General features: G+C 44.8%; 1 protein-coding gene across 2 annotated transcripts in view; it reads right to left on the bottom strand.

The window, feature by feature from the left end:
• Positions 1-246: 246 nt before the first annotated feature.
• Positions 247-13860, bottom strand: part of LOC106653490 (beta-1-syntrophin) — a 304966-nt gene continuing 291352 nt past the window's right edge. For both annotated transcript variants that reach the window (XM_014372944.1, XM_014372943.1), the window contains exons 5-8: positions 7687-7934; positions 2213-2472; positions 924-1150; positions 247-549 (exon numbers count right to left, since the gene is read on the bottom strand). In XM_014372944.1, coding sequence (XP_014228430.1) covers positions 457-549; positions 924-1150; positions 2213-2472; positions 7687-7934 — 828 coding nt within the window. In that variant the 3' untranslated portion in view covers positions 247-456. The remainder of the gene's footprint in view (positions 550-923; positions 1151-2212; positions 2473-7686; positions 7935-13860) is intronic.

Raw genomic sequence — 13860 nt, 5'->3', positions numbered from 1 at the left:
ATAATTTTTCAAATACGTCATTTGTGGATGGCTTCAAGTCGGGATAACACACCTCGCGCGCTCCGCTTGTCATCAATTGTAAATTGATATGATATCTTTTTTATTTTATACTTTTATACTTTTCCGCATATCTCTGCGTATCATTAGTCTGAATAACGATGAGATTCTCTATGTATATTGTAACTGGGTTTTTTTTCGATTGTATTTTTTTCTTTTTAATATAATTATAATATGTTTTTTTTTTTGTAATATTTTTTTTTTGTTTTAATCATTTTTTTTTTACCGAAGATACACTCGCGAGGATCTTAAGAGCTAATTTTGATTTTGGAATGTCAATGGAGAGAGTTGTTGGCGACGTGCGTCGTGTGGATCGCATCAATGAAGATAGACGCTCGTGACAGCTCGGGTGGTGTGGGGCGGCAGATCGGGGGCCTCGGGCAGGGCCCCCTCGTACCCCTATGCGCTCAAGCCGAGCCGATGGATTTTGGCCGACAGAAAGTTGTGCAGCACGAAGACTATCGGCTTTGGACAGCTTTCCAGATCCAATTCCTGTGGAGATAATAGAGAAAAAAATCATTTTTTTCGCGTACCGTACCTTTGAGGATGATATATTTTTCAATGAAAATATTGAAAAAGTTCTTATTCAAGTTCTTGACATGGATCTTGTGTAAGATCTTACTTATAAATGAGTTCTTACTAATCTTATGTAAGATTTTATGTAAAATCAACAAAAAAGTTTTTTTCAGCTAATAATTTCAGCTTTGTCAAACAAGATTAATCCTTTTACAAGACGTAATAATTTTTTTGGCTATAGTCTTGGTCAAAATCTTACATAAGAATTCATATAAATTCTTACTCGAGTTCTTACGTAAGTTTGCGTTAAAAACTTGCGTCTTCATTGAAGTTATATAATAAACACTTACGATTTCCGTATCATCACCGATGAAGTCCAGCCAGAGCAATCTCGTGCCGTCGTCGGCGGACATTCTGAGCTTGTCGAAGGATCGCCGCCAGAGGGGCTGGTGGCCGCCCAGCGTCGCGGCCGAGCCGGCGACGAGGCCGTTGGTGGCACGCGTACCCGCCGCGTAGAGCGCGAAGCCCTCCTCGTGATGCACGACCAATTGACACGGTTTGCCTTGCCATAAGCAGCCTGCAACGAAACGGAGAGAGAAAAATAACAATTCGCATCGATATGGAAAACGATCGGCGATGGAATAACGAAAGAAGAGGAGAGAGAGAGGAACGAATGTAGAAAAAGGAAAAATAATGAACTGTTGTATGTCCATGTACAGTTGTCGATCGAAAGAGAGAGAGGCGCGATAATAACTGCCAGAATTCGAACGCGGGTCGTCGTAACACAAGTGCTCTTGCTGTGTTGTGTACGTGTGCAAATTCTATACACACAGCGAGAGAGAGACGAGCGCGCAAAAATAAAGATCGACGTGAAAAAGTCATCTGCGCGACGAGACACAACAACACACGCGGGTATAGCACGTATTGTATAATAGAGGTGTGCAGAGTATGCATATAGTATACAGCCGAGCGAGGATAACGTCGAGATTCGTCGGGAACATAACCCAGACAGGCACATTTCTCGTCTCTCTTTATCCATCCATCCTCCGAGCGAAGCTGCTGCTGCTACTGTCGCTCGTGCCAATCCACCGCCTGCCTGCACTGCCTCCCTTTCTCCCCCGCTATTCAGTACGTCGTTTATCGGACTCGTCGCGGAGGCAAATTGCCGTTCGTCCTACAAAATACTCTCTCTCTCTCGAGCTTCATCTCGTCGAACAAGCTGTTTCAAGCCGATCATCGCTGCGCTGCTGCTCCGCGTGCCTATATATATATGTATATAATACGTAACACGTGTCTGACGCGCGCGGCAGCAAAGTAAAAGAAGAGAGAGAGAGAGAGAGAGAGAAAAAGTTAAACGAGAGAAAATAGGGTGAATCTTGGAATTCGATTCGACGTATACGCGCGCGGATTTGTGCGCCCTGCAAAACTATGTACCGTTCAACTGCTGCCGTAATAGTACATACAACACCGCGGTTCATCCGATATACACGCGCACAGGCGGAGCACTCAATGTTTTACGCGACTGGCATGATACGCGCGCGATTGAATCTCCTTTTTTTTTTTATCCTCGAGTACGATTTATACATATACCATAGATAGACTGAAAATATATATGTTACATGAATTGTACGGTACTTACGAACTGTGTACTCTCTGAGCGAGTGGGCAGCCGCGTGGCAGCCCTGGACGATGGCGCGCGCCCAGGCGGCGAGGTCGCGCCTCGTCTCGGCGCGCAGATTGTGCGTGATCACGCCGTCGATCGTGCCGACGCGCACCGCGAACGTGGCTCCGTACTGCTGCTGCTGCTGGCTACCAGTAGTGATGCTGCTGCAAGCTGCTCCCTCGGGCTGCGGCTGCTGCTTCGCATTATTGGTGGTCGTGGTCGTCGACGAGACTAGCCTGTATTTGCATGACACACAAACGAATCGGAAAATTATTGCAAAAAGAAAAATCGTGGGTTAATCGAGTACACGTGTATTGGAAAAAAAGAGAGTTATTTTTCTTTCGAATGACCTTTTGGGAAATGTTATATAGCTCGTGTGCATACGCGAGCTTGCGCGCACGTATACATACGTATATAAGTCTCAAAGGGACGATCACCGGCGAGAGAGCTTGCGCGAGTAGTAATAGTAGCCCCCATCGGATCGTATGCGCGTCGAGCCAATAATCCCCTCGTCTACGTACATACACACAGACACGTATACAAGGAAAATACCATGCATATATTTGTAATACCAATTTCGAAAAAAATATATCCTATATACACGCGAGCGCGCGCGCACAGAGCTCAAATTAGCCATTAATGCGCGCATCTCTCGCACACGGCAGAGCGAGAGGGGCAGCAGCAGTCGAGCTTTTGTGCGAGTGCGTGCCATGCGTGAGCTTGCAGGTCTAGCGCGTATATACGGGTATATTTATACGAGATTAAACTAGGTGATAAAAGCCGCCAGTAGTCGAGCGCCGAAACTACATCATGCGAAATTGTATTGTATATACGCGAGCTAGGCTGCTGCTGCTGCTATCCACACACATACGCGCATAGGCGAGCTGTTATCAGTTCAGTCGCGTGTAAACGCGCGTGTGACTAGCTCGCACAGTAGTCGTTGTCATCTGCGCTTTGTACGTGTATGCGTGTACGTACGTATGTATGAATAAACACACAGGCGACGCACACACTCGCACGTACATATACACGGGGTAAATAACACCAGATATAGAGTAGAGAGAGAGAGAGAGAGAGAAACGCATCGGTGCTCGCGATCGGGGTAGAGAGAAAGTGCACGCGCAGCCGTGTGTACTACTTGATTATTGCACTCTTGAGAAAGGAAAAGGGCCAAGCCACCTATACGCCACCGTCGCGAGTGCGCGCGTTTCTCTGTGTGTGGTTATGGGTATAATGGCGTATAATAATACCGACAACTGTGTGTGTGCGTCTGTGTACACAGAGCTCGCGTAGCTATATTATACACATGTAGCTGACGTTCGATTTTTGTGCGCTCGTATAATACCGCAAATTACTGCTCTCTCTCTTTTTTTGCTCCCTTTAATTGAATTATGAGCAATCCCACGATTTTATCCCATTTATTTAATCCGGCCATTTCTACGCTGTTTTTTTTTTGTGTGTGCCTATAGAGAAAGATTCCATAAATAAAGCCTCGAACGCGGAGGAAAAAAGCTCGAGGGTCAAATACGGGGGTAGCCCATAAGTAAGGCAAGAGAAAGAGAGAGAGAGAGTGAAAAAAAAGGAAGCCAACTCAGAGCCACGGAAAGAAAGAGATAACTGCACTCACACACGGATAGATATGTTGAAATTCGACGCCTCTGTGCGAGCCAGCTCTAGCCTTCTCTCTCTCTCACTCGCTGTCCCTCCTCTCCCCCATGCCCGAACAGTACGACAAGGACGACGACGACGACGACGACGTGGTAAATAGAGGCATTGAACGAGAATGGATGGCTCTTTTGGAAAAGCAGCTCGCAGCAGTAGTAGAAGCAGCTTTTCTCTCTCTCTCTTTACGTATATAGCTCGCCGCGCGAGTGAGAAAGCCAGTAGCAGCAGCAGCAGCGCAAAGTGGCCGACACGCCGAAAAAGGGGCTATATAATACAAAAGGAGAGAAAGAAAGAAGAGACGGAGAAGAGATGCCTTAGGAACATTTTGAAGCCGTGGAGCAGCCGTGGAGATTGCGAAATCGAGACGAATAAGATGAGAAAAGGCTGTGTGTGTGAAATCACTTTCGGAGCCCAGAGAGAGAGAGAGTAGAGGGTGCGGCACGCATGGATGGCGTACAGCTCAGGCGAGCTCTTCAGGCTGGTAATAGCCCCTCGCAGAGAAGTGATTTGTTTTTCATCCGCGCGCGTGCACACAGACACCTCTGTATACATACATACACGCGCATATGGGCCAATTAGATCGGAAAAAAAGTTCCATACATATTTCAACTTTACGCGCGTCGATCGCGCGCGCGCGCTCGGAATTTTTTTACATATATATTTTATATTGTTAAAAAAAAAGAGAGAAAGAGAGAGGGAGATGCGAATAATATCATACCCAACGGGACGGATTTTTGGCTCCGACTGGCGTATATATAATAAATGGTACGTAGCGCGTAGCTTTCGTGAAATGCATTTGCCACGCGCGCCGGACTACGTCGAGAAAAAAATATTTGTCATCTTCTTTTATTTATATTTATATTTTTCATTTTTTTTATTCCATATCCATTCCGATATAAACAATGTCACGTGGTTATTTTTCTTTTTTTAGTTACGCTTTTGTTTTCATTCATTCGTCCTTTCTTTCGAACGAGGTATATGGCAAAAAAAAAAAAATAGTTTCAAATGCATTACACGCTTGTCAAGTCTATATAACGTATAGGTTTAAATGAATTTCATTTCTTTTTCATCCGGCCCGTCGAATTCCAGACGCCTGTACACGTACCTATACACATTCTATGTGTCTCCCTCGTTATAAAACTCTCATCGCCGCTGCGTCGTCGTTGTCGTCCCGTTATAAAGGGCTAGACGAGGGGGGCTTTGAATTTTAGCTCGATCCTTTCACAGTAAATAAGAATTAATTCGTACGAAAAAACAATTGCACTCATCGCGAGACATCAATTTTCTATTGATATAATAGATAAAAGCCCCTCGCCAAAACTCGAACGAGTTTCCTCGAAATATCATCGCGAAAATATCCGCGCCTGACAGAGGGCGAATTCAAGCTGATGTATACCATGAACGCGTCACGCGCGTCAGTGACACACGCGCGAGTTTTGCTCTAAAACAACAACAACAACAACGGCATCAACGACGACGACGACAACGGCAACACGAAAAGGGTAGGTTCTACCATGCGTTCGCACAATCGCGAATCTCTCGTGGGTATATGTATAGGGAAACACGAACTCGCGCTACTGCAACTGCCTTATCTTTGTGTCGTCTCTGAACTAAACATTCGCCCCCCGTGCTCCGATGCGCGGCGGTTATCTTTTTCTTGGAAAACCGCGTGTATTTATCATTATTATTATATTTGCGTATATTATGTCTGTCGGCGACGCTGTTGTCTCTTTTCCGTAGATTTACGATTTGCTAGCTGTACCCCCGGAATTAAAACGTCATTTGTACAAAACGGAAAATCCATCAGACTCGATCTCTCTCTCTCTCTCTCTCTCTACTCTCTCTTGGTATAAACTTCGACAAGCCGGTAAACATCGTGTGTTGGAAGGCTCTCCTGCTCCTCTCTCACTCGGCAAGTATAAGCACGCGCGCGTGCCCATCATCATCATGATCCTCGCGATCGCTCGCAAGCGCGCAAGTTCACTCGCTCCTAATAGTTATACAGAGAAATCGAAGCGACGGCGTCCGGGTCGGATCGGGGGGTCGGCCTTCAAGTCATTCATAGCCATCGCAACTTGGAATCAAGCGCCAAGTAAGCACAAAGTTTTCTCCTCTCTCTCTCTCTTACCATATATCCTTACTGCTTCTGCTGCCACTACCACCAGCACTGCAAAACTCGGACGGACTACTACTACTACTACTACTACTCGATATAGGCTATGGAGCAGCAGCTTTCGATTGAAACATTTGCATGTATATATACCGCAGGCCGCGCGCGTACCCCGTCTAACTCTTGTCGGGCGCCGTAGAGTGAGCCACGGCGCGCTGTGTGTGCTCGGGACAGCTTTCGAAAGTTTGCAGCAAGCAGCAGCGAACCTATATACATAGCAGCATATCCAACACTTCTCTGCGTGCGCTGGACCTGCCGCTCTGAGAGAGAGAGAGAGAGAGAGAGAGAGCTCGAAGGGGCTGCTGCTGCCGCGCGTCGAACCCTCCCTGATCGTTATGTATATGAAAATGGCAGTATCGATTGAAAGGTATATAGGGTGTGGGCCAAAAATAGGGAAAGGGATTAAATTAATCGCGTTATACTGTAAACTTCTCAATCGACGACGACGGCTATAAAGGACGTTGGCATCTTTCAGTGGTATAGCAGCGGCACGTCCTGTACACCAGCAGCATATAGTCACGTCGCTCTCGCTCGTTTCGTGAAATTATACGCAGCAGCAAGATGTTATATACATGCATAATACTGCTGGCGTGTATGGGCACGAAGCGCAGCAGCAGCAGCTAGTAGTATTACACATAGTGCAGCTCGTTTGGTCATACACACACACACACACACACACACACACACACATGTATACGAGCGAGATGCCAAACACGCAGTACGTACGTACGTATACGCATGAGGCAGACACGCGCGAATCATTGCGACAGCCGTCAGGGGATGCAGCGGCATATACGAGGCTTGTTTCTGATTGCCGCGTGCGTATTGTATAATGGAGACGTGCGGGTGTTTGTGCTGCTGCATATACTATCCCTTTCCGTATGTATCTCTCTCTCTAGCTCGCTGCATTTCTGCTGAAACAATATGTGCGCGCGAGAGAGCTGTGTATTCGCTGCTGCTGCATCTGCATCACGTATATGCACACGTACTACCAGTCGAAAGCTCGTATCTGTACGTCGATATACGAATTACGAGGATTATATCGTATATATATCGATCGAAAAAGTCTTGCGCTTTCTTTTTATTAATCGAAGATTATTATTGTAAGACGAGGGTTTGACGCCGCTGCTACGCCAGCGTAATCCTTGATATATACGTAATAATGTAACGACGAAGAATACGACGACGAAGCGTCAGGAATTTTACGAGGAATATAATCCTCCAAGCAGTCGCACACATACACACACACGTACAGGAGATAACCCATTAATTACATCGGAGTTGAAGGGGGGGAGAGGGCCATAATTGCTTTATTATCCTATTAAGGGAATAGGGCGCTCGCGCGCAACGTTTCATCGATATATATGTCGTAGTAAGTGTACGATGTGCTGCTGCTGCGGTGGCATCTGGTCGTCCACTCTAAGGTCATCATCCACAAGTGGCCACGCACACACCGCATCGACGACTATGACTACGACGACGACGACGACGTCGCGCCAATATATAATATAATTGTTAATCGATTTCTCGACGAAATGAGCTATTACCACTACCATCTATCTATCTATATATCTATAATAATATCGCCATCATCATCGTCGCAAATATACGTTACCTCGTGGCGATGAGGGGACAGGTGATGCTCGGCGACGCCCAGGCCTCCGGGCTCCAGGGCGCGCACTCGTACAGCCTGAGCTCGCGGCCCGACACCGCGGCGAACACGCTGCGCCAGCCACCGGCGCAATTGCTGCCGCCGCCCCCGCTCATGCTCATGCCGCTGGTGGTGCCGTAGAGGCGCGCGGACGCGCCCGCGACGTTGACGCCGCCACCGTCGTCGCTGCTCTCGCTGTTGGCACGGCCGTTCTGAAAGCAAAGAGAAAAACAAGGAGACGATGAGAAAAATATGTCATAAATGTGCAAAATAGTATAAGCCCTCCCGTGTTGTCTCGCGTTTTATATATACGTGGGTGTACATAACGCGTCGAGCGCAAGCAGCTCTCTTTGATCGCCGCAACGCTGGACGTAACTCGATCGCGCGTAGTTCTGCATCTCCTGTGTATATATAACGAGAGTTGTAATATACGCAAACAAGCGCGTACGTATACCGATGGCTTTTCTCGCACGCACTCGACGCGTTTGTACGTACTATAACCGCGGTACGTTACATAACGTTGATACGTATGCATCTAAAGCGAAAACCAAACGCACACGCGCGCGCGCGCTCGTTTTGAAGTTGAATACATATCGTACGGTGCTGCTGCGAATTTGATTGCGCGCAAACGTTCCGCGTGTGCGGCTTGGCAGCAATTTTGCGTACGATATGTACGTATACGTTGAAACTTAAGCCCTATGTGATAGCTAATTCGTGTATACGCGTGTAGCGCAGCGCACAACGAGGAATAGAAACGAAAAGAAGAGATGTAAAAACACAAAAATATTCTTTACTACGTGTCCAAAGCCAAACACGCGTATGTGCAACAGCTCTCGTCCGCGTGAGGGAAACCTTGTATAGTATACAGCAGTACCGTATATATCGCATTCAATCGCTAATTGACTGTGCAAGTACTACGTCGAATTCGCGGAGGCGGCGGTCACACACCCACACACACACATACACACGTTCGTTAAAATTAATTACTCGGGCGAGCGCGTGTAACAACACTACATATATGTATATATTTGCTATATATATATACAGCTAACGGGTATACATTTGCCGTACGTAGCCCTGTACACGGCAAAGTGATTGATTAATGGACAGAGGCAGCGAGAGAGAGAGACTGAGCAGGAGCCCTTCCATATATACTCCTTCGGCTTTTGAATATTCCGAGACACCTTTAACGTGCGCAGCAGCGGATATGTATGTATACCGCCGCTGCAAGCTTCTTAAGCGATTGATCGCTTCGATCGTGGGGGAGGGGGGAGATGGTAAACATCGACTCGACAAGTGCGCAGCGCAGCAGCAAAGACATACACCAGGTATAGAGAGAGAGAGAGAGAGAGAGAGGAGTATATTATACACGAGGAAGCTCTTCTCACTCTCTCTCACTCAGGGCGCCGAAGAGCTTTGCTTGGCATTACTAATGCACTGCGCCCGGGTGTCTATACGTCGATGGGCTTTGTGCGCGCGGTCAAGGCAATATCGTGGCGCTCGCCCCCATCCACCCACCCACTCTCGTAGAACATATGCCAAAGAGTATATATACGCGTGGTATAAGTGACCTCTCTGAGCTTTGCTTGGACCCGACGTAAGATGTTGTGTGGACCTATTTGCAAATGGATCGACGATGCTACTTTTGTGATTTGCTTGATTATAATGGTAGGATGAAGAAGCCAGCCCTAAAAAATCTAATTCATTTAATTCTGGACGAGTGAAATACGTACACCTCTATTGTCAAATGTTATTCGTTAATTATTTCCTGCATATGGTATTTGTTTACCATTATGTTAAAGATGCTATACGTTAAAAAATTCGTCAAATTTTACAATTTTTACGCTCGTCCAACATCTCTAGGTCTTCCTCGAAGTCGGGTGATTTAAAAGATGAGTAACATTTTCGTAACAAAATGCAAGTATTAATATTTCAGAATTTGTTTTTTACCGTAATAAAAGCTATCGTGTCTAAGCAGTCATATTTGATTGTGAGCTTTTCAATACTATCCACAGATGGAGTACCACAAACTCGTAAGTGGTAAAACACATTATCGATTACTTATCATTGGCAGCGCCCGAGCCTATAGAATCCACAGACATCGTGAGAAGCCATTCGATTTCTTTGCGATTAAAGATCCTTCCGAGATCTGTCAGTGGGCCCTCCCAATTCTTGAACTTGCACAGTTCTTCGTAAAGACGAAATCTTTTTGGATAAAAATTTCGCTCTTCTTTGCTCCTCCGACCGAAAAGTTTTCTTAACAATCTCAATAATTTGTCTGTATTGGCGACGCTTGTCTCGTTATCCATCTTTACGCACTAGTCAAATCGAGGCGCGTTTGATTTTATTAATACACTCGCTGTATACGAGAATACTTTGCGTACGTATACGAATCGAGACTAACTACGTGTGGCTCTGTTCTCTCAACTTTCTCACATATTCTCGAGATGAGTATAATACGAGTCCGAGCAATAGCGTAAACATGTATCATACAAAACGATATTTGAAAATGTTCACACAATTTAGATTTATGCCCTGGCAAGTAACAAACAAATCGCGGAAACTTATTGTCTGAGTTGAAACTTGTAATTAGTTTATTATCTTTTATTACATATAAACTTTTCAATCTGTTTCTTAAAAATTATTCAGAAAAGCTCTGTGGTGACTTCAAATTTATCAACATAAAGGTCACGACAGAGCCTTATCGTGAAATATTGAGTAGATGTCAGCAAACAAATTTAGGAGTATGATACGTTTTTTTAACAAGTTTTGACTTTATAAAATTATTTGAACTCTGTCGCTTGCAGATATACAGATAGAGGTACTCGCCATCTAGGGGTGGAATCTTGAGGTAATATAATCGTATCTAAAGAGGTTGAAAATTATTCTGAATTTTAAAACATTTACATATTTATTTGCATTTAAAATGCGCTTCAATCGTTTTAACACAAAAATTGCTAAAAATAAGCCAATTATTGGTGATGGTTTTGAAACATTTTAAATGATAATTTTTGGCAATAAAGACATAAATAAAATAAAAAAGTATAGAAACATTTAATTTTTTGCTATTTGTTGAAAGCTCAGATACTAAGTTCATCCATAAATGAATTCGAGAAACATCTTCAGCATATGATTTTCCTTCGAAAAAGCCGCGACGTCTTGAAATGACAAGTTTGAAAGTTTAAGAACGTCATTGATACGAGCCAATAGCCAGTACGCAAAGGCCAGTGTCTTCCGAGTGTCTATCGATCGATCGATACGTACGTTTATCGCGAATTTCCCAAAACAACAACAACAAAAAATCCTCCGCTACCCTCGTCTCGATGATCACGCCTCTAAGAAGTCATCCCTGCATAGCATATCCGTACGATGCGCACCCGCAGAGCACACGAATTGGAAAACATCGGAAGCGAGGCCGTAATGTATACCGGTCGGGATTCTTGATTGATGTTTGCTCAAGCGTATATTATCGCGCGCGCGCGCTCAAAGCTCCGGACACGTTCTCTCTGATATTTCGACGGCGTATATATACTATACAGCGCGCCACGATGCAAGTGATATTCGACCGCGCCTTGCCTCCTCTGACGCGAGGCACGCGTTCGATTACTCTAATGACAAGTATTTATATATACTCGTAATGATAATGCCTCTGGCAATGGAGATGAATTTACCGAGTTTTAGAGCGTATTCTTGTAAACTATAATGATATCCCTTAAAAATTGATGATTTTTAAGTGAAAATGTACCAATAGAAAAATGTACTGCATAATTATGTGAATTTTCAAACTTGAATACGGCTGATATTTTACGAAATTGAATGACTCGGCACTCGGTAGTTCAAAGATTATCGCTCGATGGCGTATGGTCAAATTATTGAAAACCAAAAGAGTAAAGGCAAGGTATCGGCATTAAGTGTTGTGAGCGGTGACTCTTAGTGTTGTAATGTAGATTTTCATGTTGGACGAGTAAAATACGTACACTTCATTATCAAATGTTATTTATCATGTTATTTATCAATGTTACTTATCATCAACAATGATGAAAATTAGTAAAATTCGAGATATACTGGAAATCGCACTAAATGATAATCTAGTTTGAAAAATGTTCTCATATTTTACTTAAATTTTTTATGTTTGTATTATCTTTCTAAAAGTTCGTGCAATTATATTATAATAAATAAAAAATCATATACATAATAAAATAATTTAAAATTTTTAAATTTACAAACTACGATTTCGTATTTTCTTTTTTTTTTATAAACTTTAAGCGGATCGGACAACGAAAAAAAAAGAGCCAAGAAGCATCGTGTTTTTTACTTCCAATAATAAATCTTCATTGTTTTTCAATCGAATATCGCTCACTCTCGACTCGTGTTCGCTCGCTCGTGCCGTGCTTGCGCCTTGCGCGCGCCTCGCTCGCTCGCTAATCTCATTAGGATAATCTTTGAGTTTTCTCAAGGTAAAACTTCCTCTTTAGCCGAGGTGTATTATAGCAAAAAGATCTTCCTTCCACGAGGTAGTATATACGCGCGGGAGCTTTCAGTAGCTCTAAAGAGAGAGAGAGAGAGACTACGACGACGACGACGATGTTAGCGCGTACATAGTCCTAATGTATTTTCCATTAGAAGTCTACGATGCGCATGAGCGAGTATGTGCATCCCATGTAAATGGTTAACGAGATTTTGCCTGCCGTGCATGTCTTTGCGCCGCGCGCGCGCTATTTGTTTTTGCGAGAGAGAGAGAGAGAGAGAAAAAGGCTTTTTTCCCTTTTACACACGTAGATATATAAAACCGAGGCGGAGAGCTTTTTTCTTATGTGCGGGGGCACGTAAACGCAGATATGTACGCGGCTGCTCCGAGGCTGGTGATTGATGTTTGTGGAGCGCGCGTACGCGTTCACGCGGACGAGAGCTGCACGAAGAACCGAAGTAGGCGCGCACACAGGAGAAAAAGGAAGCGAGCGCGGAAAATTTCGTTTGTAACCTCAACAATTAAAACGAGATATTATAATATTCGCGATAATAGGCGTATACGCGAGTCTGTATGCGTTACGCGTACCATGTGCGTACAACATCGCTGCGAAGAGAAAGAGAGAGAGAGAGAAAATATCCCTTTAAAAACTTAGCCGACACGCAACTTCGCTCAGCGCAAGAGAGAGAGGTAAAGAGCTTTCAGAAAGTTAACTGTTTTCGTTTATAAGGTTAAACTTACAGCTGGAGCTTGAGCCAGCGAACGAGCTTGCGCGCGAGAGTGAGAGAGAGAGAGAGAGAGAAAAAAAAAACCCTTGACAAACATTGCTCCAGTGCGGATACTTCAACAATAAATACTTATACAAACTTCCCTACACAACGGCACAGAGTAAAACTTGCGCGCTCTCTACGAATATCTATCTATATAAATTAAGTTTGCGCGCTGCTGCTGCTCCGGGTGTTATATAGCTTTGAAAATCAGTGCAAAGTGTGTGTGCGCGCGTATGAAAAAAAGCCAAGAGAGAGAGATAGAGAAGAAAGTAAAAGAAGAAAACAGGATGAAAAAAAGGAAGAAATACACTATATAGTTGTCTCGCAGTCGATTGTTCGATATAAAAGCGAGCCGCGCGCAAAACGCCCCGGTCGTGTGCAGCAGCGGCAACAGCAGCAGCTCTTCTTTCCTAGTCAAGTGCGAAAATGCAAACTCTCTCTCTCTTTTCACTGCGTCGACGACGACGAGGACGACGACGACTGCGACGAGGCTCGTTAGGTATTTATTCGTTGAAACTTGCCTTTCTCGGAGAGAGCAGCAAGGCAAGGCAGGCAAGCACAAGTCTCTGATTGTAGGTGCAGCCAAAGCTCTCCGAGCGTATACACATAAGACGACGAGCAGCAGCAGTGGTAGATGGTACGTGTGTACGTCTGCCTGCCTGCCTGTCTGTCTGTCTGTCCGTGTGTTAGAGCCTCCGAGAGAGATAGAGAGGATCCTGCGAGGCAGGAAAAACGCCGCGGCGCGCGCGCGTGAAACGTTCAAACGACGACGACGACGAGACTCCGTCGATGTTGACATGGGCTATATACGTTTTAGCTGTTTTAAATCCAAGAGAGCAAGAGAGAGAATCCTAGCAGTAGTCTCTGTACGCGCGCAAGCTCTCGCACAAGCTGCTGGTG

The sequence above is a fragment of the Trichogramma pretiosum genome, unplaced genomic scaffold (assembly GCF_000599845.2).
Source record: "Trichogramma pretiosum strain Unisexual culture from Peru unplaced genomic scaffold, Tpre_2.0 scaffold35, whole genome shotgun sequence".
Taxonomy (NCBI): Eukaryota; Metazoa; Arthropoda; class Insecta; order Hymenoptera; family Trichogrammatidae; genus Trichogramma; species Trichogramma pretiosum.
The sequence above is the reverse complement of the archived record's forward strand: the minus strand, read 5'-3'. Positions and strand labels throughout refer to the sequence as shown.